Consider the following 21,548-nt stretch of genomic DNA (forward strand, 5'->3'; position numbering starts at 1 on the left):
GCAATACTCTGCAATGGAAATATGAGTAACATCTGTAATTTAAAATTTTCTACAGTTACAATTAAAAAGGTAAAAAGAAACACGAAATTAATTTTAATACTACATCTTGTTTAAATAAATATTATTTACTGTCATTTCAACATGTAATCAATATAAAAATATCATACTAAGATATTTTACAATGCTTTTTCATGGTAACTCTTTGCAACCTGGCATATATTTTCTACTCACGGCAGGCGGTATGCTGGAGCTGACCCCACTGGCTTGTGAGAATGGACTGTGCACAACTCTTCCCAAGTTAGGGTTTGTAACATCACTTTGGTAGTTTCACATCAGTCCAGTAGGAGTATTTACACAACATAAATCAGCAAATGACATAAGTCAAGGCTTCTTTCCCCCAGAGCGGGTTTACCAATACACCACTGCCTTCAGCACATCTCAGTGTGGACCATCCACATTTCAAGTGCTAAACCGTCACTGCGTATAGCTAGTGGCTGCCAGTGGACAGCCCAGACCAGGCACACACAAAAAGTCAGACTTCCAGAGTTAGCAACTTGGAATATTTGAAATGTCCAGTTTTCTAGAAAGTATTACAATGCTTGGAAAGAAAGAAGAAAGTAGGGTCCATTCACAGGAGAAATGAATACAAACTTGTCCCAAGGAAGCACAGACATTAGACTCGTCAGACAAAGACTTTAAATCAGTTGTCTTAAATACCCTCAAAGAGATAAAAGAAACCATAGACAAAAAGCTAAAGGAAAGAAGAATGATGTCTTAACAGAGAGAAAATAGCAATAAAGAGAATAAAACTATAAAAAAGAACCAGAGAGAAACTCTGGAGCTGAAAATTATAGCTAAAATGAAAAAGTAGCTGATTTCAGCAGGTGGAAAAAAGAATCAGCAAACTTGGAAGTAAATTGGTTGAGATCAGCCAGTCTGAAGAGTAGAAAGAATAAAGAATGAAGAAACATGCACACAGCCAAAGAGACATGTGGGACACCAGCAGGTGCACCAACAAATGCACACGGGACACCCAGAAGGAGGGGACAGAAGGGTATAAATATAAAGAACAGTTGAAGGAAAATGGCTGAAAATCTCCATGACTCGATACAAGACGTACAACTACACATCCAAACAGCTCAACAAACTCCTAGGAGGACAAAACACACAGAAACACATTATAAAGAAACCACTGAAAGAGACAAAAGAAAACTTGGATAGGAGCACGACAAACCACTCTTCACTTACCAGAAACAGCAAGAGTATCAGCGGCCTTCTCAGCAGAACCCAAAGAGACCAGAAGGCAGCAGGATAACATATTTTGCCCAAAGAATAAAGCTGTCAACCAAGATTCATATTTCCTTTAAAAATGGAGAAATTAATACATTCCCAGATAAACAAAAGCTGAGGGAGTCTGTTGCTAGTAGACCTGCCCTACAGGAAATATTAGAGGGATTCCTTCAGGAAGAAATGTAAGGTCACTAGACAGTTCTTGAAAGCCACACAAAAATAAAGGACACTGGTAAAGGTAACTACATCATATATAAAGGCCAGTATTACTGCATTTTTGATATGTAAGTCCTCTTTTTCTTCCAATATGATTTAAAAGGCAAATGCATATAACAATAACTATAAATCAATGTTAACAGGCATACAATGTATAAAGATGTAATTTGTGACAACAACAACATAAAGGGAGAGGGACAGAGTTAAACAGAAGCAGAGGTTTGTATACTACAGAGGTTAAGCTGGTACTAACTGTCATAAGTTTAAGAGGGTAACTGCAATCCCCAGGGTAACCAGTAAGAAAATAAATAAAAATACATATACAGAAAAGGAAATGAAGAGAATTCAAACAGTACACTGCAAAAATATCAATCGCAAAAGAAGGCAGTAATAGAAGAACTGAGGGACAAAGGGATGTGACCCACAGAAGACAGCAAAATGATAAAAGTGAATCCTTTCTTATCAGTAATTATTTTAACTGTAAATAGATTAAACTCTCCAATTGCAGAGAATGGAAGAATGCCTGAAATTACATAATCAAACTATGTGCTCTCTAAAAGAGACTCATTTTAGATCCAAAGACAAAAATAGGTTGAGAAAGTGAAAGGATGGAAAAAGATATTCAATGAAAATAGTAACCAAAAGAGAGCTGGGGCCATACTAACAACAAGCAAAACAGATTTTAAGTCAAAAAATGTTACGAGACAAAACGACATTATATACTGATAAAAGGGTAAATCTGTCAGGAAGATGGAACAATTACAAACATATACACACTAAAAAACAGAGACCCAGAATACATGAAGCAAAATTCGAAAGAATTGACGTTAGTAATAGACAGCCCTACAACAACGGTTGGAAACTCTTTCATAAATGGGTAGAACAACTAGACAGACGAGCTACAAGGAAAGAGAACCTGAACAACACTATAACCAACTAGACATAACAGACAATATGGAATACTCTAACCCAAACAGCAAAATACACATTCTTCTCAAGTGTACAGGGAACGTTCTCCAGGATAGACCATATGTTAGGTGACAAAATAAGTCTTAATAAATTTAAAAATACTGAAATTATAGAAAACATCTTCTCTGACCACAGTGGGATGAAATAAGAAATCAATTACAGAAAGAAAACTGGAAAATTCAAAAATATGTAAAAATTAAAGTCATAAACAACCAATGGGTCAAGGAAAAAAGAAAATTAAAGAAAAGGGAAATTGGGAAATACTTTGAGACACATGAAAACAAAAATAAAACACACGGAAACTTATAGAGAATATAGAGAAAACAGTGCTCGTGGGGAAATTTCTAGCTGTAAACACTACAATAAAAAATAAGAAAAATCTCAAATCAATAACCTAACTTTATACTAGAAAAAAGAAGAGCAAACTAAACACAAAACCAATAGAAAGAAGGAAATAAAGATTAAAGTGGAGATAAAATAGAGAAGAGAAATACAGAAATACAATAGAGAAAATTTTAAAAAAACCCAAAACTTGGTACTTTGAAAGGATCAACAAAATTGACAAAGATGGACTAAGAAAAAAAGACACAAGACACAATGACTAAAATCAGAAAAGTGGGGACATTACTAACGACTTAACTGAAATGAAAGGGATTATAAGGGAAAACTATGAACAACTTCACACCAACAAATTAGACAACCTAAATGAAATGGACAAATTCCTAGACATACACGAATTACCAAAACTGACCTAAGAAGACAGAAAATCTGAACAAACCTGTAATAGGCGAAGAGATTGAGTATTTTAAAACTTCACAAAAAAAGAAAAGCCCAGGACTAGATGGCAACCAAACATTTAGGGAAGAATACCAATGCTTCTCAAACCCTTCCAAAAAAGGAGTGAGCACTTCCTAAATCATTCTATGAGGCCAGCATTACCCTGAGAGTAAAGCCAAAGAAAGATATCACAAAAAAAATTGTAGACCAATATCCCTTATGAATACAGGACGCAAAAATTCTCAACAAAATACTAGCAAACCAAATCCAGCAGCACACTGAAAGTATTATAAACCATGACTAAGTGGGATTTATCCCAGTGAAGCCAGGGTGGTTCAACATATGAATATCAATCAATGTATATACGACATTAATAGAAGGAAGGACAAAAAACACATAATTATTTCAGATGCTGAAAAAGTATCTGAAAATATCCAACACATTTTCATGGTTAAACACACACACAGAATAGAAGGAAACTTCCTTAACATAATGAAGGGCATTTATGAAAAACCTATGGCTAACATCATATCCTTGGTGAAAGACAAAAAGTCTTCCCCCTGAGATGAAGAACAAGACAAGGATGCCCGCTTTCACCACTGCTATTCAACAATGCACTGGAAGCCCTAATCAGAGCAATTAGGCAAGAAATAAAAAGGCATCCAAATGAAAATGAAAAGGCAAAACTATACCTATTCACAGATGACACAGTCTTATATACAGAAAAAATCCTAAAGAATCCATTAAAAAAAACCTATTAGAACTAATAAATGAACTCAGCAAAGTTGCCAGATACAAGAACAATCCAAAGAAATCAGTTGTAGTTCTAACACTAGTAGTGAACAATCAGAAAAGGACACTAAGAAAAAGTTCCATTTACAACAGCATTCAAAAGAATAAAATGCCTATAAATTTGGCCCAGGAAGTGAAAGATACATATGCTAAAAACTGCAAAACATTGCTGAAAGGAATTAAAGGCCTAAACAAACATAAAGAAATCCCCTGTTCACAGACTGAAAGATAATATTGAAAGGATATCAATACTACCCAAAGCAATCTACAGATTCAATGCCATCCCTATGAAAGTTCCAATGGCCTTTTCTGCAGAAATGGAAAAGCCAATCCTCAAATTCATATGGAATTGCAAGGGACTCCAAATAGACAAAACAATATTGAAAAAGAGGAACGTGAAGTTGGAGAATTCAAACTTCCTGATTTCAAAATCTACTGCAATGCTAAAGCAACCAAAAAAGTGTTATATGGCAAAAAGAGAGACATACTGACCAACACTACAGAATCGAGAGTCCAGAAATAAACCCATATAACTAGGTCCAGTGAAGTTTTGACAAGGGTGTAAGACTATTATGATGGGGAAAATGGTCTTTTCCGTAAATGGTGCTGAGACAACAGGCCATCCACATGGAAAAAGAATGAAGATGGACCCTTGTACATCACACCATATACAGAAATAGACTCAAAATGGATTGATGACCTAAATATAAGAGTTCAAACTATAAGACTCCTACAATAAAATATAGGTGTCCATTTTCATAACCTTGAATTTAGCAGTGGGCTTTTAAATATGACATCAAAAGTACAAGTAACAACAACAAGAACAAAACATACTGGATTTCATCAAAATTAAAAACTCTTGTCCATCAAAAGAAACTATCAAAGAAGTGTTAAGACAACCTACAGAATGGGAGAAAAAATTTGCAAACTGTTATAGACTGAATGTTTATATCCCCTCTAAAATATGTATGTTAAAATCCTAACCCCCAATGTGATGGTACAAAGAGGTAGGGCCTTTGGTAGGTGATCAGTGCTCTATAAGAGAGACTCCAGAGAGCTCTCGCCCCCCTTCTGCCTCATGAGGACACAGTGAGAAGATGACCATCCATGAACCAGGAGATGGGGCCTCCGTGGGCACTGAATCTGCCAGCACCTTGATCCTGGACTTCCCAGCTTCCAGAACCATGAGAATACATCTGTTGTTAGAAGCTATCCAGCCTATGGTAACTTGTTATAGCAGCCAAAATGGACTAAGACAGAAATCAGATATCTGATAAGGGTCTAGTATCCAAAATATATAAGGAACTCTTAAACTCAATAACAAAGACAACACAATTCAAAATGGGCAAAAGATGTGAACAGACATTTCTCCAAAGAAGACATAGAAACAGCCAACAAGCACAGGAAAAATAATGACAGCATTAGTCATCAGAAAAATGTAAGTAAAAACCACAGTGAGGTACCACTTCACACCTATCAGGATGGTGTTATGGGCTGAATTGTGTTCCTGCAAAAAGGGCATGTTAAAGTCCCAATCCCTCTTGCTTCAGAATGGGACCCTATTTGAAGACAGGGTCTTTACAGAGGTAATGAAACTAAAATGAGGTCATCAGGGTCGGCCCAAATCCAATACAACTGGTGTCCTTACAAAAACAGGAAAGAGGATGCACAGAGGGAAGATGATGTAAAGACACAGGGAGAACGCCACGTAAAAATGAAGGCAGAGATTAGGGTGATGCATGTACAAAGTGAAAGACGCCAGCAAACCGCCAGGAACCAGGAGAGGCCTGGAACAGATCCTCCCTCACAGCTTCAGAAGGAGCAAAACCCACCAACACCCTGAGTTCAGATTTCTAGCCTCCAGAACTATAGACAATAATTTTTTTTAAGCCACTCAGTTTGTGGCACTTTGTTACAGCGGACCTAGAAAACTAACACAGATGGTTATAACTGAAACAAAAGGGGGGGATTACAAACGTTGGCGAGGAAGCGGAGAACATATAGAACCCTCACAACACAGCTGGGGGGAATGTAAAATTGTATCACCTCAGTGGAAAAGAGCCTGGCAATTCCTCAATTAGTTAAACACAGAATTACGTTATAACCCAGCAATTCTACTTTTAGGTGTATACACAAAAGAACTGAAAGTAGGCACTCAGACAGATACTTGTATGTGAAATGTTCACAGTGGTGCTCTCAGACCATACAGCTGAAAGGGGGAAACAACTTACCGTCCATCAAGGGGTGAATGGATAAACACACAATGGAATACTATTCAGCCATAAAGAGGGATGAGGTACTAATAGATCCTACAACAAGGAGGAACCTCGAAAACACGCTCAGTAAAAGAAGCCAGACACAAAACGTCACCTGTTGTATGACTCCATTTACATGCAATCCCCAGCATGGACAGATCCATGGAGACAGCTGGCTGCCAGGGCTGGGTGGGCTACTTCCCAGAGAACGGGTTTCACTGGGGTCACGAGCTGGCTGGTGGTGGTTGCACAACACTGTGAATGTACTAAGTGTACTGAATTGTATGCTTTTAAATGGTTAATTTCATATCATGTGAATTTTACCTCAATTAAAAAAAAAAGTAACTGGGACTTTTGAAACCCTGTTACCAACTATAATTTATACTCTGAGTCATTCTCATCTTTATTCCATATTATTTTCCAATGTTTAAATAATGTATTAAACATATTCCTAAATGTAGGTACCCCCAAATCATTATTCACCTCACAGTAAAGGCTTTCCCTGAAAGAAACCAAAAAGAATTTCAACTGAATTTACAGTAAAAAGAAAAATAAGAAAGGAAAGTGCTGCCAAGGAACAGAGCCCTGTAGCATCAGGGCCACAGGGCGCATGGGTCCCACCTTCTCCAGTGTTGCTTTGAGGTCTGAACTCCTCATCACAGGATGACAGGGTGGTGAGAGCCAAGGGAGGCCCAGTCTACTGTGTAAAGCCCCCATCCCAGCCCTTGGTACAATCGTGCAGAGCAGGCCAGAATATAAAACCAGAAAGGAAGCTCTGTGTTCAGTGACAGACCAAGCACACTGCTCACTTCTACATAATAAGAGAAAAGCTACTGAGGAGTAAAAGCATTCACAGATTACAACAAAAGGTGTTAGCTCTACTATGACACATAGTACAAAGAACTATCACTTTTTTTTTTTTTTTTTTTTTTGCAGTATGTGGGCCTCTAACTGTTGTAGCCTCTCCCTTTGCGGAGCGCAGGCTCAGCGGCCATGGCTGACGGGCTCAGCAGCTCCAGGGCATGTGGGATCCTCCCGGATCGGGGCACGAACCCGTGTCCCCTGCATCGGCAGGTAGACTCTCAACCACTGCGCCACCAGGGAAGCCCAAGAACTATCACCTTTAAAGGTACTCTGTGGGCAGCAATTATTATTCTTTATTAAACTGTATGAGAATTAAAGATATGCCATATGTGATTCAGCACAGTAAAAATACAACTTTACTAGTAAGAAAGGATACAGCACACTGTTCCAGGCGCCAGTGAAAAAACTGCAATCAGAAAATTTCATGTGTGTCTTTTCACAATTAAAAAAAACAACCTCTTCAGAGAAATAAAAGTATTTAAGATCATTTAGAGATTTTATTCTCAGTATTTTGAATGCACATTCTTAAGATGTCTGTATCTTAAAATATTAGTATTTTATCATAAAATTGCAATTTTTATGCAAAAGGTGAAAGCAAAATGAAAAGTAAAAACCAAAACTCAAGACACCTAAATTAGGTAGGAACTATTGACAGATATGGTTAACTGAACAAACTAGCAAAGCACTGCAAGGATTATTACCTCACTGGAAATTCTTAAAAGAAATTGAGCTTAAAATGCATACCAGTATTTTAAGGAGGAAAAAGCAAAGGTGCCAATATAGCTTGTAGACATACTTATTTATTCATTTGGTCACCAGCTTGGACAGTTAAGAGATAATTTTCCAGGGTCTCAAATCTCTGAACATTTTACAAGCACAGAAAACAATGGCCTTTGCTCCAGATCACTGTTTCAAGGATGTTCCTGTAACCAACAGCCTTACATACAAAACCTTCCACTGAACGGAACTGCAGGCATGCGCACTGTCCAAGAGGAAAGATCCAGAACCCCACACTCGGAGTTTCTCTCCTCCTAAAGAACCCACTGCACAGGCCACAGTACCTGGCCTATCTCACGCTGCTCCATGGGAACTGGGACTCTGGGAGCTGACGCAAGAAAACGCTGATATACTGCTACTGCTACAACCTTCAGGTCTTCTGCCATCATCTGTGAAATTCTGGCAGCTAAGTTCTCAGGTAGCAATGAGGACAAAATCTCAGACCTTTCTCACAGCCCTTAACATTACAGGACACTACGGTAGGTACTGGGAGGACAGAAGGATAAAGGTTAAAAACCTCACACCCAAAGACCTCACATCAGCTCTTACTACTGCTATTACCACCTACCCATGAGGCACACACTACTTAATTTATACTTCATACATAACATGACACTGTTCCATTCAACCTCTAAGTGGGTACTGCCTCTGGAAGTGAAAAATAAATTTTTTCGTATACAGTGCAGCTAATTACTAATATCAAAAGCTTCCACACCACATTTCTTCCCTGCTTGGTCTGTTCCCAAGATGCAATTACTTTTCATCATTTCCACTTTGGGCTATATGTTTAGATTGTTGTCTATATAATTCTAAATTACATGCTGATATTTTGGGTTCTTTATTAACTTAACCTATTGAATTCCTGCTATGAAAGATGAATAACTGGCTCTTTATGCTACCACTTACCTATACTCCCTTTCTTTCCATTAAAAAATTAAGGTATAATTTTCATACAGTAAAATATTCCTTTAGTGTATAGTTCTGCAAAATTTGACAAATTCAGTCATGACACCACCTCCACAATCAGAGTGAACATTTCCATCACCCAAATGACCTCCCATCCCTTTGTAACTAACACCTCCTCCATTCCCAGCAATCACACTGTTTTCTGTACATATAGATTTGTCTTTTCCAGAACTTCACATAAAAGGAATCATATCATATGGCTTCTTTCACCTAGCATGAGGCCTGCTGTTGGGTATACCGGTAGTTTGTTCCTTTTTATTGCTGAGTAATATTCCATTGCATGACTATAGGCAGCCTCAGAAATGCTGTGGGTTCAGTTCCAGACCACTGCAATAAAGCGAGTATCACAATAAAGTGAGCTACAAATTGTTTGGTTTCCCAGTGCTATTAAGTGTGTAATAGCTATATGCCTAAAAAAAACCCAATGCACATATCTTAATTTAAAAATACTTCACTGCAAAAAAAACCACTAACCATCATCAGCTGTCAGCAAGTCTTAATCTTTTTGCTGGGGGAGGGTCTTGCCTCGATGTTGGTGGCTAATGACTGATCAAGGTGGTGGTTGCTGAACGCTGGGGTGGCTGTGGCAGTTTCTAAAAATAAGACAATGAAACCTGCCATGTCAACTGACTCTTCCTCTTGCAAATGATTTCTCTGTAGGATACAACGCTGTGTGAGCATTTTACCCACAGGAGAGCTTCTCTCTAAACTGGAGTCAGTCTTCTCCAACCTTGCTGCTGCGTTATCAACTAAGATTACAGAATACTCTAAATCCTTTGTTGTCATTTCAACAATCTTCACCAGGACTATATTTCATCTCAAAAAAACCACTTTCTCTGCTGATTCACAAGAAACAACTCCTCATCCATTCAAGTTTTATCATAAGATTGTAGCAATTCAATCACACCTCTGGGCCCCACTTCTAATTCTAGTCCTCTTGCTATACCCACCCTATCTGCAATTACTTCCTCCACTGAAGTCTTGAACCCCTCAGACATCCATGAGGGTTGGAATCAACATCTTCCAAGCTCCTGTTAATGTTAATATTTTACCTCTTCCCATGAATCATAAATGTTCTTAATGGAATCTAGAATGGTGAATTCTTTTCAGAAGATTTTCAATTGACTTTGCCCAGATCCTATGCAGCTATAGCCTTACAAAATTTATCTCTTAAATAATAAGACTTGGAAGTTGAAATTATTCCTTGTCCATGGGCTGCAGAGTAGATGTTATGTTAGCAGGCAGGAAAACAACATAAATTTTATATATCTCCACTGGAACTCTTGTGGTCAAGTGCATTGTCAATGAGCAGTAATAATTTGAAAGCTATCTTTTTTTTTTTTTTTTTTTCCTGAGCAGTAGGTCTCAACTGTGGGCTTAAAATATTCAGTAAACCATGCTGTAAACAGATGTTCTGTCATCTAGGCTTTGTTGTTCCACTTACAGAGCACAGGCAGAGTAGATTCAGCATAATTCTGAAGGGCCCTAGGATTTTTGGAATGGTAAATGAGCACTGGCTTCAACTTAAAGTCACCAGCTGCATCAGCCCGTAACAAGAGTCAGCCTGTCCTTTGAAGCTTGGAAGCCAGGCATTGACTTCTCCCTAGCTATGAAAGTCCTAGATGGCATCTTCTTCCAATGTAAGGCTGCTTCGCCTACATTGAAAACCTGTTGTTTAGTGCAGCCACCTTCATTCATTATCTTAACTAGACCTTCTGGATAACTTGCTGCAGCTTCTACATCAGCACTTGCTGCTTCACCTTGCACTTCCACGTTATGGGGACGGCTTCTTTCCTTAAACCTCATGAACCAACCTCTGCTAACTTCAAACTTTTCTTCTGCAGTTTCCTCACTTCTCTCAGCCTTCACAGAATTAAAGAGAGTTAGGGCCTTGCTCTGGATTAGGCTTTGGCTTAAGGAAATGTTGTGGCTGGTTTGATCTTCTGTCCAGAGACTAAAGCTCTCACCCTATCAGCAATAAGGTTGTTTCACTTTCTTATCATTCATGTGTTCACTACAGTAGCACTTTTAATTTCCTTCGAGAAATTTTCCTTTGCATTCACAACTTGGCTAACTGTTCGGTGCCAGAGGCCTAGATTTCAGCCTGTCTTGGTTTCTGACATGCCTTCCTCACTAAACTTAATCTTTAAAGTGAGAGATGTTTGACTCTTCCTTTTACTTGAACACTTGGAGGCCATCATGGGGTTATTAACTGGCCTAATTTCAATATTTTTGTGTTTCAGGGAATAGGGAGGCCAGAGAGAGAGAGAGAGAGAGAGGAGAGACGAGAGAACGGCTGGTCAGCGGAGCAGTCAGAACACACACAACATTTACTGGTTAAGTTTGTCATCTTACATGGGCACAGTTTGTGGTGCCTCCCAAAATTACAATAGTAACATCAAAGATCATAGATCTTTGATCTATGATCATAGATCACCCATAACAAATATAATAATAAAAAAGTTTGAAATATTGCAAGAACTACCAAGACCTGACACAGAGATACGAACTGAGCAAATGCTGTTGGAAAAATGGCACTGACAGACTTGCTGGACACAGGGTTGCCACAAACCTTCATTTGTTAAGAAAACACATCTGTGAAGCACAGAAAAGTGAAGCACAATAAAATGAGGCATATCACTTAAAAAACTGTTTTCTGATTATTGAGCTTTGAGAGGACTTTATATCTTTATAATTCTGGAGACAAGTACTTTATGAAATACATCATTTGCAAATACTTTTCTTCCAGTCTGTGGCTATTTTATTATTCTCTTAACAGTGTTTCTGCAGACCAAAGTTTTAATTTTGATAAAGTCTAATTTATCAACATTTTCTTTCACTGAACATACCGAATCCAAGGTTATTCAGATTTTGTTTTCTCCTGGAAGGTTTACATTAAGATCTATAACCCACTCCAAATTAATTTTTTTAAAGGTATGAGGTACGTGTCTAGGTTTTTTTGTTTTTTTTGACATATGGGCTTTCAGTTTTTCTAGAACTACTTGTTGGAAAATATTCTTTTCCTGTTGAATTGCTCTGGCACCTTTATTTAAAAATCCATTGCCCATATATGTTTGGGTTTGTTTCTGGACTTTTTATTCTGTCCAGTTGATCTCTATGTTTATCATTTCCCTAGAACCACACTGTCTTGATTACAGTAGCCCTACAGTAAGTCTTGAAATCAGGTAGTGTGTACCTCTAACTCTGTTCTTTGACTGTTTTCATCAATGTCTCAGCATAAAGATCTTGCACATATTCTGTAGATAAATACATATAAAAAACAGTTATATCTTTTTGGTACTATTGTATATGATAATTTAAATTTTTTTAAATTTCCAGTTGTTCTTTGGAAGAAATATAATTGATTTGTATATACTGACATAGTATCCTGCAATCTATCAGTTATAATAGCATTTTGGTAGGTTCTCTGACATTTTTCATAATCACATTGTCTGAGATTAGAGGAATGTTTTCTTTCTCCCCTTCTAATCTGCTATTTCTTTTTCTTCCCTTACTGTACTGGTTACAGTCATAGAACGTACTTTGTCTGATTTCAATTCATTTCAATTTTGTAATGGATTCTTTAAGACCCAGGATGTGACCAATGTGGGTGAGTGTGTATTCACCTACTGTGGGGCAGTATGTTTATAGCTCAAGTCTTCTACATCCCTACTTACTCTCTGTCTGCTTATTCTAGTAATTACTTAAAGAGGAGTGCTCAAGTCTCCAAATGTAACTGTGGATTTGTCTGGCTCTCCACTCATTTCTCTCTGTTCTTACTGTGTGTGTGTTTAAGCTATGTTGTTGGGGTATGAACACTTAGGATTCTGATGTCTTGCTGGTGACCTGACCTCCATGTTTTTCTCTTTTGGGGGAGGGCTGAGGAATAAATGCAGGACTGCCCATCATCTTTGGCTTTATTGTTGTTCAGTTCCGGTCTTCCTAAGCTGGATACCAAGCTCATTCAAAAAGGATGATGAAATGTGATCCTATAAATATGCTTCTTTAAAAAGTAGGTGATGCCAATTAAGGCACAATTATCTCTCTTCTGATCATCAAAATTCTGATTATTAAGATCTAAGTATTTCTTAATGTTGAAGGTATCTTTTTCAAGTAGTTTTTCTCTGAAATAAAAGTAGATCCATTGAGTTTTACCTTAAATGCATTTAAGTGATATTTTTCTTGACTTTCTTTCAGTATTTTAACATGCACCTGGAGGTTTTAAGCTCTAATTTGCACTTATGCCAGCCTGCAACTAAGTACTCATCAAGACGTTTTACACAGATTTTTCATTCATCAACTTTCTTCCCTTTAGAACACAGCTCCTGAGCTGGCTTCACTCTATTGAAAAGCCACTCAATAAAGACATTAAATGAAAGCAAAATATTATTTACAGCTTGCCCACATGCACTCTGCATCCGTGTTCATCTCAGACAAAAAGTTACAATGCAGGTCCGAAGGATGATGTGGAAATTACTATCATACCAACCAAGTAAGGAATCTACTTGTGGATTGAGCATAAATGGAGGAATGCAATGGAGTCAAAGGTAAGAATGTACATACATAGTCACTACTGTTAAATAAAAGCATTACTCTTCTTGATAAACATGATAATAGCCTATATTTTTAAAAAAGTGATTCTTCATGAAGTGCCCACCAACAGATGAATGGACAAAGATGTGGTACATATATACAATGGAATATTATTCAGCCATAAAAAAGAATGAAATATTGCCATTTGGGACAACATGGATGGACCAAAAGAATATTATACTTAGTGAAGCAAGTCATACAGAGAAAGACGAATACTATATGACTTCACCTATATGTGGAATCTAAAACAACAAAACGAATGAACATAACGAAATAGAAACAGAGTCATAGATACACAGAACAAACAGGTGGTTGCCAGAGGGGAGCGGGTTGAGGGGAGGAGAGACACAGATGAGGGAGATTAAGAGGTACAGACTTTAAGTTATAAAATAAATGAGTCACAGGGATGATATGTACAGTGTGGGGAATACAGTCAATAACTATGTAATATCTCTGTCTGGTGACAGATGGTAACTAGAGTTATCATTGTGATTATGTGAAAGATAAAGAAATATCGAACCACTATGCTGTGTACCGGGAACTAACATGGCATTGTAAGTCAATTATACTTCAAAAAGCAACCAACCAACAAACAAACTCATAGGAAAAAGGGTCAGACTTGTGGTTTTCAGAAGTGGGGTTGTGGGAGGGGGAACTGGATGAAGGCAGTCAATCAAAAGGTAGAAACTCCCAGTTATAAGATAAATAATTATTGAGGATGTAATGTAGAACATGATAAACATAATTAATACTGCTGTACGTTACATGTGAAAATAAAGAGTTTTCATTACGAGGAAAAAATATACTTTTTTCTGTTTCTTTACTTTTGTATCTATATGAGATGATGGATGTTTGCTAATCTTACTGTGGGCATCACTTAATGATGTATGTAAGTCAGAGCACTGTGCTGCACACCTTGTACAGTGCTGTATGTCAATCTTGTCTCAAGAAAACTGGAGAAAAAGAAAAAGAGCAAAGGCGTGTACACTGTGGTCATGATGTAATGGAGACATAAGCTAATTCTGCTCGGTTAGAGAGGGATTATCTCTGTTTCTATCTTTATCAAGCCCACCCCCTCTGACGGGTTCTTTTCTCCTCTTCCTACAAACAGGCTCAGGTCTCCTCTGGCCCCAAACACGCAAACAAACCACCCACGAGGCTTACGCTGATAGCGCCAACACCTCTTTCACTAGCACCTTCTGTGAAACATGCTGTCTGCAGGTCCAAGCCACTGTCTCATTCATTCGTCTCTAAGTGACTGTGATCTTGCTCTGGTTTCCCCCAGGACACTGATGCCTCTCACCAAATCCAGTCACCTCTCCTCAATCCTAATCCCACCCAGTCCCTCAGCTACATAGGACCCTGTGGTCCACACCTCCTCTCTCACTCCTCTCCTGACTTTTGTACACTACACTTCCCTAAAGTACTCCCTCACTCTCCCCCCATTTCTGCTCTGTCCTTCTACTGCCTGACAAAGGGAAGCATCAGCCAAGATTCCGTTCTGAGTCCTGGCTTTTGACTCCCTACCCCCTCTTCTCCATTATTTGTTCTCCTCTCCCACAGAAAACTCACGATAATCAGCTCTAAAGTAAATTGGGGTTGAGAAAAAAACGTGGAGTCATAAGGCCTGGCTTCCATTTCTGTCTCCACTGACTTAGTTGCTGTGCACCCAAGGGCATGTAACACCCCACAATTCCACAAAAGTGAAGAGATCTCTTCTAATGTCCCTTCCAATCCCACAGTTCTACAATTCTAACCCTAAAGAACATCAGATTTCCAGCTGGAACTTCTCTAATGCACTGACAAATCCACATTCTGTCTGCCATTTAACTGTCCCAGCTCCAAACCTAATCTCTCAAACCAACAACTTCTTTTAGGTTGCCTATTAATGTTGATATACTGGTGCCACCAATACCGTAAGCTTGAAATGCTAGTAATCCTATACACTTACTGTCTTTTATTCACACTTTCTCTCTTTTTAACCACCCCCCCCCCATACACTGAAGGCCTAATTCACAGAGCATCTCTTCCAGGAAGTGGTCCTCAGCCTCCCAATCTGGTAGCCATACCCCATCTTCAGAAGAGCCTTGACACGCTATGTGTGCCTCTCTCATTACACTCAGCACATGTTTCCCTCCAGATTCTGGTTATGAAGGAGCAGGGTTTATATCTGAATCTTCTTAGCATTTGCAAAGAGCACCTTGAGCACAGCCTTCCCCAGAGGATGGAAAAACCGTAAGATTTGAACTGAATTGACTAAACTCAATATATACTCTGGATGCAGTAGAAGCAGTAGAATTTTCTAGAATAATTTTTTTTCAAGAAAAAAAAGTTGATATATAATGATTTAGGTGTTCCGGCTTTAAAACAGATATTGTTCTTTTTCAGCTAAGGAAGCAGAAGCTCCTCTTGAACTCCTTCAAAATCCAAGCCAATTTACAAAGCACACTAGAGACAGTATCTCTGTGAGGTCGCAAGTTTTTTAAAAGCATGTTTATTAAACGATATACTCTTAAATATTTGGTTTTACATTTGAGCATTTCTTTTTTTTATCTAAGTGGTTTACGAGGCAAAGTAGTTTGACAAACTGTTCGAGCTGATGAACTATCCCCGGAAGTGTGGATCTGACGTTGTAAATGAGAACACCCAGCCAGTCCATACTGCATTATCTTCTCCTTCAACTTCCCTGCAGCACAGTCTCCAAAATGAAATATGATATCATTGATTTTCAGCTTCATTAATAAGCTTCAATGCATTCCTCTATAAACCTATTTTTTTAAATGCCCCCCATTGAGACAGTAAAACAAACTGAGAGAAAAAAAAAGGTTCTCAGCTTCCGTTATTACATAAAAATGCAGCCTAGCAGACAGAAGAACTAGAATTTCCGAGGAGTCTAAAGCAGAAAAGTCAAAGCTTTGGCTTAATTCACCTAGAAGATAGGATGTTTGGCGTGAGGCCCAGCAGGTAGTACACCGTGTCGCTGCAAAAACATGATATGAAACTGAAGGGCCTGTCCACTGTCTCATTACTGAGGCTGCAGGGCAGGGTCCGACCTACCTGGTTGATCCCTGAGGGAGGGATCTTGTACGCCTGCAGCTTCTGTCTCAGCAGCTCGGGATCGCTGTGCCGGAAGGGGCACCCTGACAACAACGACAAGCAGCACAGCAGCGTTATTCACCCGGACGTAATACAACACCACACTCGAAAGACTGTCTGAGCATCCCTTAATTGTCTAACAGCTTATTAATAAAAAAGTTAATTGCCCATGGGTGCAACTGCTTTCCTCTCTTTATCTAAATGATGACTGAGCTGTGTGGTTATCAGGGCACTACAGCCTCAAGAGTTACATAAAACATTCCAGCATTCTCAGGCAAGGCTACCCACTCACTAGGAGGAGGAAGCAGTTTTAATTATGTTACTAGCTAACAAGCAGAGATAATCACCAAGTAGCTATAGAACAGTTTACCTAAAAACTTTATACAATCGCACCATTTTTCTAGTTTAAAAAAATTACATAAAGGCATAAAGGAAGACAGATGGTGTAAACAAAAAGAAAAACATGCAAACTCTAAGAAATATAAAAATCTCACATCATTTTCACATGTTAATTTTATGCCTACTTCCCAAAGAGTAGAATCCATATAAATTTAAAGGAATCCCAGATGGGAATGAGATGACAAATAGGAAACTGCTTCATAGAAAAACACGTTATAGTAGGTACATGTAATCTCTATGTTATTTCATGAGAAAAATATGGATGGACTACTAAAAAATTTGCATAAATAAGAACACAGAAGAATTGAAATGTAAAAGCTGTATTAGGCCAAAATTTAGGAAATTTTAGGTATTTTAATAAGAAACTGAAATGATAAGTTAACATACTTAATTTAAAATTTAATACAGGAAACAAGATAATTTTTTTCAGTAATACAGATGATAGACCTGTAAGTTAATTAGAAACAACTGTGCATTTTTAATGAAATCAATGGGAAATTGGTCGCAGCAAAAATAATGGAAAAAGAGCCTAGATACTAAACAAATGTGTTTACCAAAAGTCTTAACTACAAGTAAAAGCATCTATGATTAACACTGGATTCCTACGAATTATGAAAGTCACAAAATTCACCATAGTATATAGTTTATTAAGATCAACACTGTAATGCCATTTAGTATGAGGAAGTATGATGAGCAGCTGTACAGCACATAGTTAAGAGTCTGGAGCTGCCCTTCCTGCATCTGAATCTCAGTTTACCAGCTATGGGTCAAGGGACCATGGGCACGTCTTGTGTCTTGCTGTTGACTCAGCTTCACTCTCTGCCATGTATGGGAAATACACCCGCAGAGCTCCTGTGACAATGGAGGATAAAGCCCTTACACTCTCTCGGCACGTAGGAAGCACCCAACATGGGTTAGCCAACATTATTACTCTAAAAAAAGTCTGATGATGAAATGGCAAAGGGTCCCAATGAGAAAGAAATGAGGCTTCGTTAAGCCCAGAATTATTAAAGGACACCAAAACAAGACAGATTAATTGAACTGTCCAAACTGCATTTGAAATAATGGCTATACTTGTAATGAAAAGGGTCAGAAAGGGCAAAGCCAAGAAGAAACTGAAGACTGACAGTAAACCAGAGATCACAAAAAAGTCTTTCAAAGCTATGCTCACAAGGAGAAGAAAACAGAAGAAACAAACCACCTCAGCAGCAGGGAAGCTGGTGTTATTTTGACAAATGACAGAAAGAAAACAGAACTTGACAACTCCTACTTTGTTTCTATCTTCCACATCAAAGGGAACAATCTTCCAAACTGGAAAGGGATGAACTCACAAGGTAACTGAAGATGAAGTGAATGTAGACACAACTAATGCTGATTCCAGCAAAGTGTTGAACAGAACTTCCCAGCACACATTTGTGGAAGGGATGGATAAACAGTCTGGAATATAGTTCTACCTACATCAACTCTGACTGGCTGAACAACCCCATTCCAGGCAGTGCTGATTAATGAAATATGTCAACCTAGGGACTACAGAGCTTTGCAAACTACACAAATCTAAAAGGATAGAGACTTCTGGTTTCCAGTCTGGCACAGAAAGAGCTTAGAAGTTGTCAATCCATCCTAACAAGTAAAAAGCTGAACAGACTGAAAAATCAACAACTCCTCTCAGACCTGTCAAAGAAATGAGGTTACAGGGCAAACCACTGCCCCTCAAATTGGAGGGAGAGGCAGACACAGAGAAACAAACCAGAGCAGAAATCTCTGTAGGAACCAGCACTGGGGTAGGAAAACCTAACCTGTAACTGACAAATTTCTGGAGTCTGTGTCGACAAGTCTGAGAGTTAGAAGCTCCAGGGAGACCAGTCAGAAGAGGGCCACACTTTGTAGCTGAACTTCCGGGGCTCTACCAGGTGTTTGCAGAGAATAACAGAGAAATCCCCTCATGCTCTAGCATGGGGGTAAGCAAAGGTACCATGTTAAATGCTCTGGAGCACTCTGTTCCTCTTAGCAAGGCTGCCCTGAAGAGAAACTATTTTACCAGAGCCTGACCTACCCGGGGGGAAGAGAAATGCCCAGCTCCAGCCTCCTGGGGCCGTCCTGTCCTCCCAAAGGGAGGACGCTGAGAATCACTGTTGAAGTTCACAGCCCACAGCCACAGAGTCACTAAACACTGAGACCCAATTACCCAGTCCAACACTATAGACACCGCCCCTGCTCACCACCGCATCACTACAGACCTATGTACTAGAGTTCCTCACGTCTACCTTTCAACAAAAAATAACACTGTGAAGAGACTGAAAACGTGTCAGAATTAGAGCCAGATAAGGCAGGGATATTGGAGTTATCAGACTGGGAATTTAAATTAACTATGTTTAATATGCTGAGGGCTCTACCGGAAAAAGTAGACAACATGCAAGAACAGATGTGTAATGTAAGCAGACAGATGGAAATTCTAAGGAAGAATCAAAAAGAGATGCAAACACTGTAAGAGAAATGAAGAATGCCTTTGATGGACTTATTAGCAGACACGGCTGAGAAAAAGATCTCTGTGCTTGAGGATATGTCAATAGAAACTTCAAAACCAAAAAAAAAGAACAAAAGGAAAAACAACAAGAACAGAATAGCCAAGAACTGTGAACAACTATGCAAGGTGTAACATATGAGAATGGGAATACCAGAAGGAGGAGAGAGAAAGAAAGAAACAGAAGCAATAATGACAGAGAATTTCCCCCAAATTAATGTCAGAAACCAAACCACAGACCCAGGAAGCTCAGAGAACACCAAGCAGGATAAATGCCAAAAAAAGGCAGCTAGGCATATTATATTCATACTTCAGAAAATCAATAACAAAGAAAAATCTTGAAAGAAGCCAAAGGGGAAACACCTTACCCACAGAGAAGCAAAGAAAACAATTATATCTAACCTATCCTCAGAAACTGTGCAAGAAGAGAGTGGAGTGAAACAAACTGTTGAGAGAAAAAAATCCCTCAAACCCAGAATTCTGTACCCTGCGAAATTCTCCTTCAAAAGAGGAGAAATAAGGATTTTCTCTGACAAACAAAAATTCAGGTAATCTGTTGCCTGACCTGCAGGGTAAGAAACATTAAAAGAAGTTATGCAAAGAGAAATAAAATGATACAAACCAGAAATTCAGATCTACCCAAAGAAAATTTGAACATCAGAGAATGATAAGGAAAGGTAATATAAAAACTTTTATTTTCTGTATTCATAACTAATCTGACAGATAATAGTTTGTTCAAAGTAATGGAAACAGTGTATTCTGTTATGCATGTTTATGTACAGATCTGTGTGTGTTTATATATTCTTAAGTATAAATGAAATGAATGACAGAGTGATACAAGGGAAGTAGAAATATTCATTATTATAAGGTACTTGCATTACTTATGTGTGATGTGGTGATTTGAAAAGAGAGTTGGATTAGTTGTATATATATAGTGAAAACTCTTTAAAAAATAAAACTAATTTAAAAAGTAACAAAAGAAATACAAAAGATATGCTAAGAAGAGAAAAAAATGGAATCATATAAAATCACAAAAGGCAGAAAATATGTGGAGACAAAAACAGAAACAAATAAGGGCAACAAATAAAAAATAGTAACAAATATGGCATCCATTAATCCAATTATATCAATCATTACTTTAAACATCAGTGGTCACCAATTAAAAATAGATTGTCAGAATGGATCAAAATCAAGACCCAACCATACGTTGTATACAAGAAAGCCACTTTAAAGACACATATGGATTGAAAGCAAAGACAGACAAAGATACACCATGCTAACACAAATCAAAGAAAGTGGGAGTATCTATGTTACTTTCAGACAGAGCAGAGTTCAGAGAATGGGAGTTTATGCAGGATAAAAAGGGGCATTACATAACGATAAGGGGTGAATACTCCAAGAAGACATCACCATCCGTAATGTGTATGCACTTAACAACAGAGCATCAAAACACATCAGGGAAAACCTGACAGAACTGCAAGGAGAAGTGCTGACTCCGCTGCTGGACTCCACCTCCATCAAGCTGGACAGATCCCGCAGATGGAGAATCTGCAACAACACAGTGAGCTCACGAGCACCGTTATTCCGGGACAGAAATGATATCCATAACTGGCTACACCCAACAGCGGAAGACAGCACATCCTCAGCTCATAGGGACAAGCCCTCTGCTGTGGGCCATGCTGACATGGGGACAGCTGAGCAAGTGTGGGGCAGAGGGCACCTGGGAACTCTCTATACCTCCTGCTCAGTACTGCTGTAATCCTAAAACTGCTCCACAAAAATAAAGCTTATTCACTTAAAGAAAGGGTAGATCAATGTATCTAAAAAACAATACAAGCTCGTTGAGCGTTTGCTAAGTACAGTGGTCCCTCAGCATCCACAGAGGACTGGTTCTGGGACTTGCCTAGGATACCAAAGTCTGCAGGTACCCAAGTCCCACAGTTGGCCCACCGTATCCAAGGTTCCACATCCTCAGATTCAGCCAACCTCAGATCATGTAGTACTGTATATATTTGTTGGAAAAACTCTGCGTG

At 38.6% G+C, this 21,548-nt stretch overlaps 1 protein-coding gene across 5 annotated transcripts in view; it reads right to left on the bottom strand.

Annotated features, from left to right (window-relative positions):
• PRIM2 (DNA primase subunit 2) overlaps window positions 1-21,548 on the bottom strand; it is a 286,959-nt gene that overhangs the window by 19,538 nt on the left and 245,873 nt on the right. For 2 of the 5 annotated variants that reach the window (XM_059078127.2, XM_059078128.2), the window contains exon 12: window positions 16,557-16,639. The exons of 2 other annotated variants lie outside the window; for them this stretch is intronic. In XM_059078127.2, coding sequence (XP_058934110.1) covers window positions 16,557-16,639 — 83 coding nt within the window. Of the gene's footprint in view, window positions 1-16,556; window positions 21,064-21,548 lie in introns of all 5 variants that reach the window. One more of the 5 variants, XR_010835029.1, reaches the window with a different exon arrangement.

This window comes from Kogia breviceps, chromosome 10 (assembly GCF_026419965.1).
Source record: "Kogia breviceps isolate mKogBre1 chromosome 10, mKogBre1 haplotype 1, whole genome shotgun sequence".
Classification (NCBI taxonomy): Eukaryota; Metazoa; Chordata; class Mammalia; order Artiodactyla; family Physeteridae; genus Kogia; species Kogia breviceps.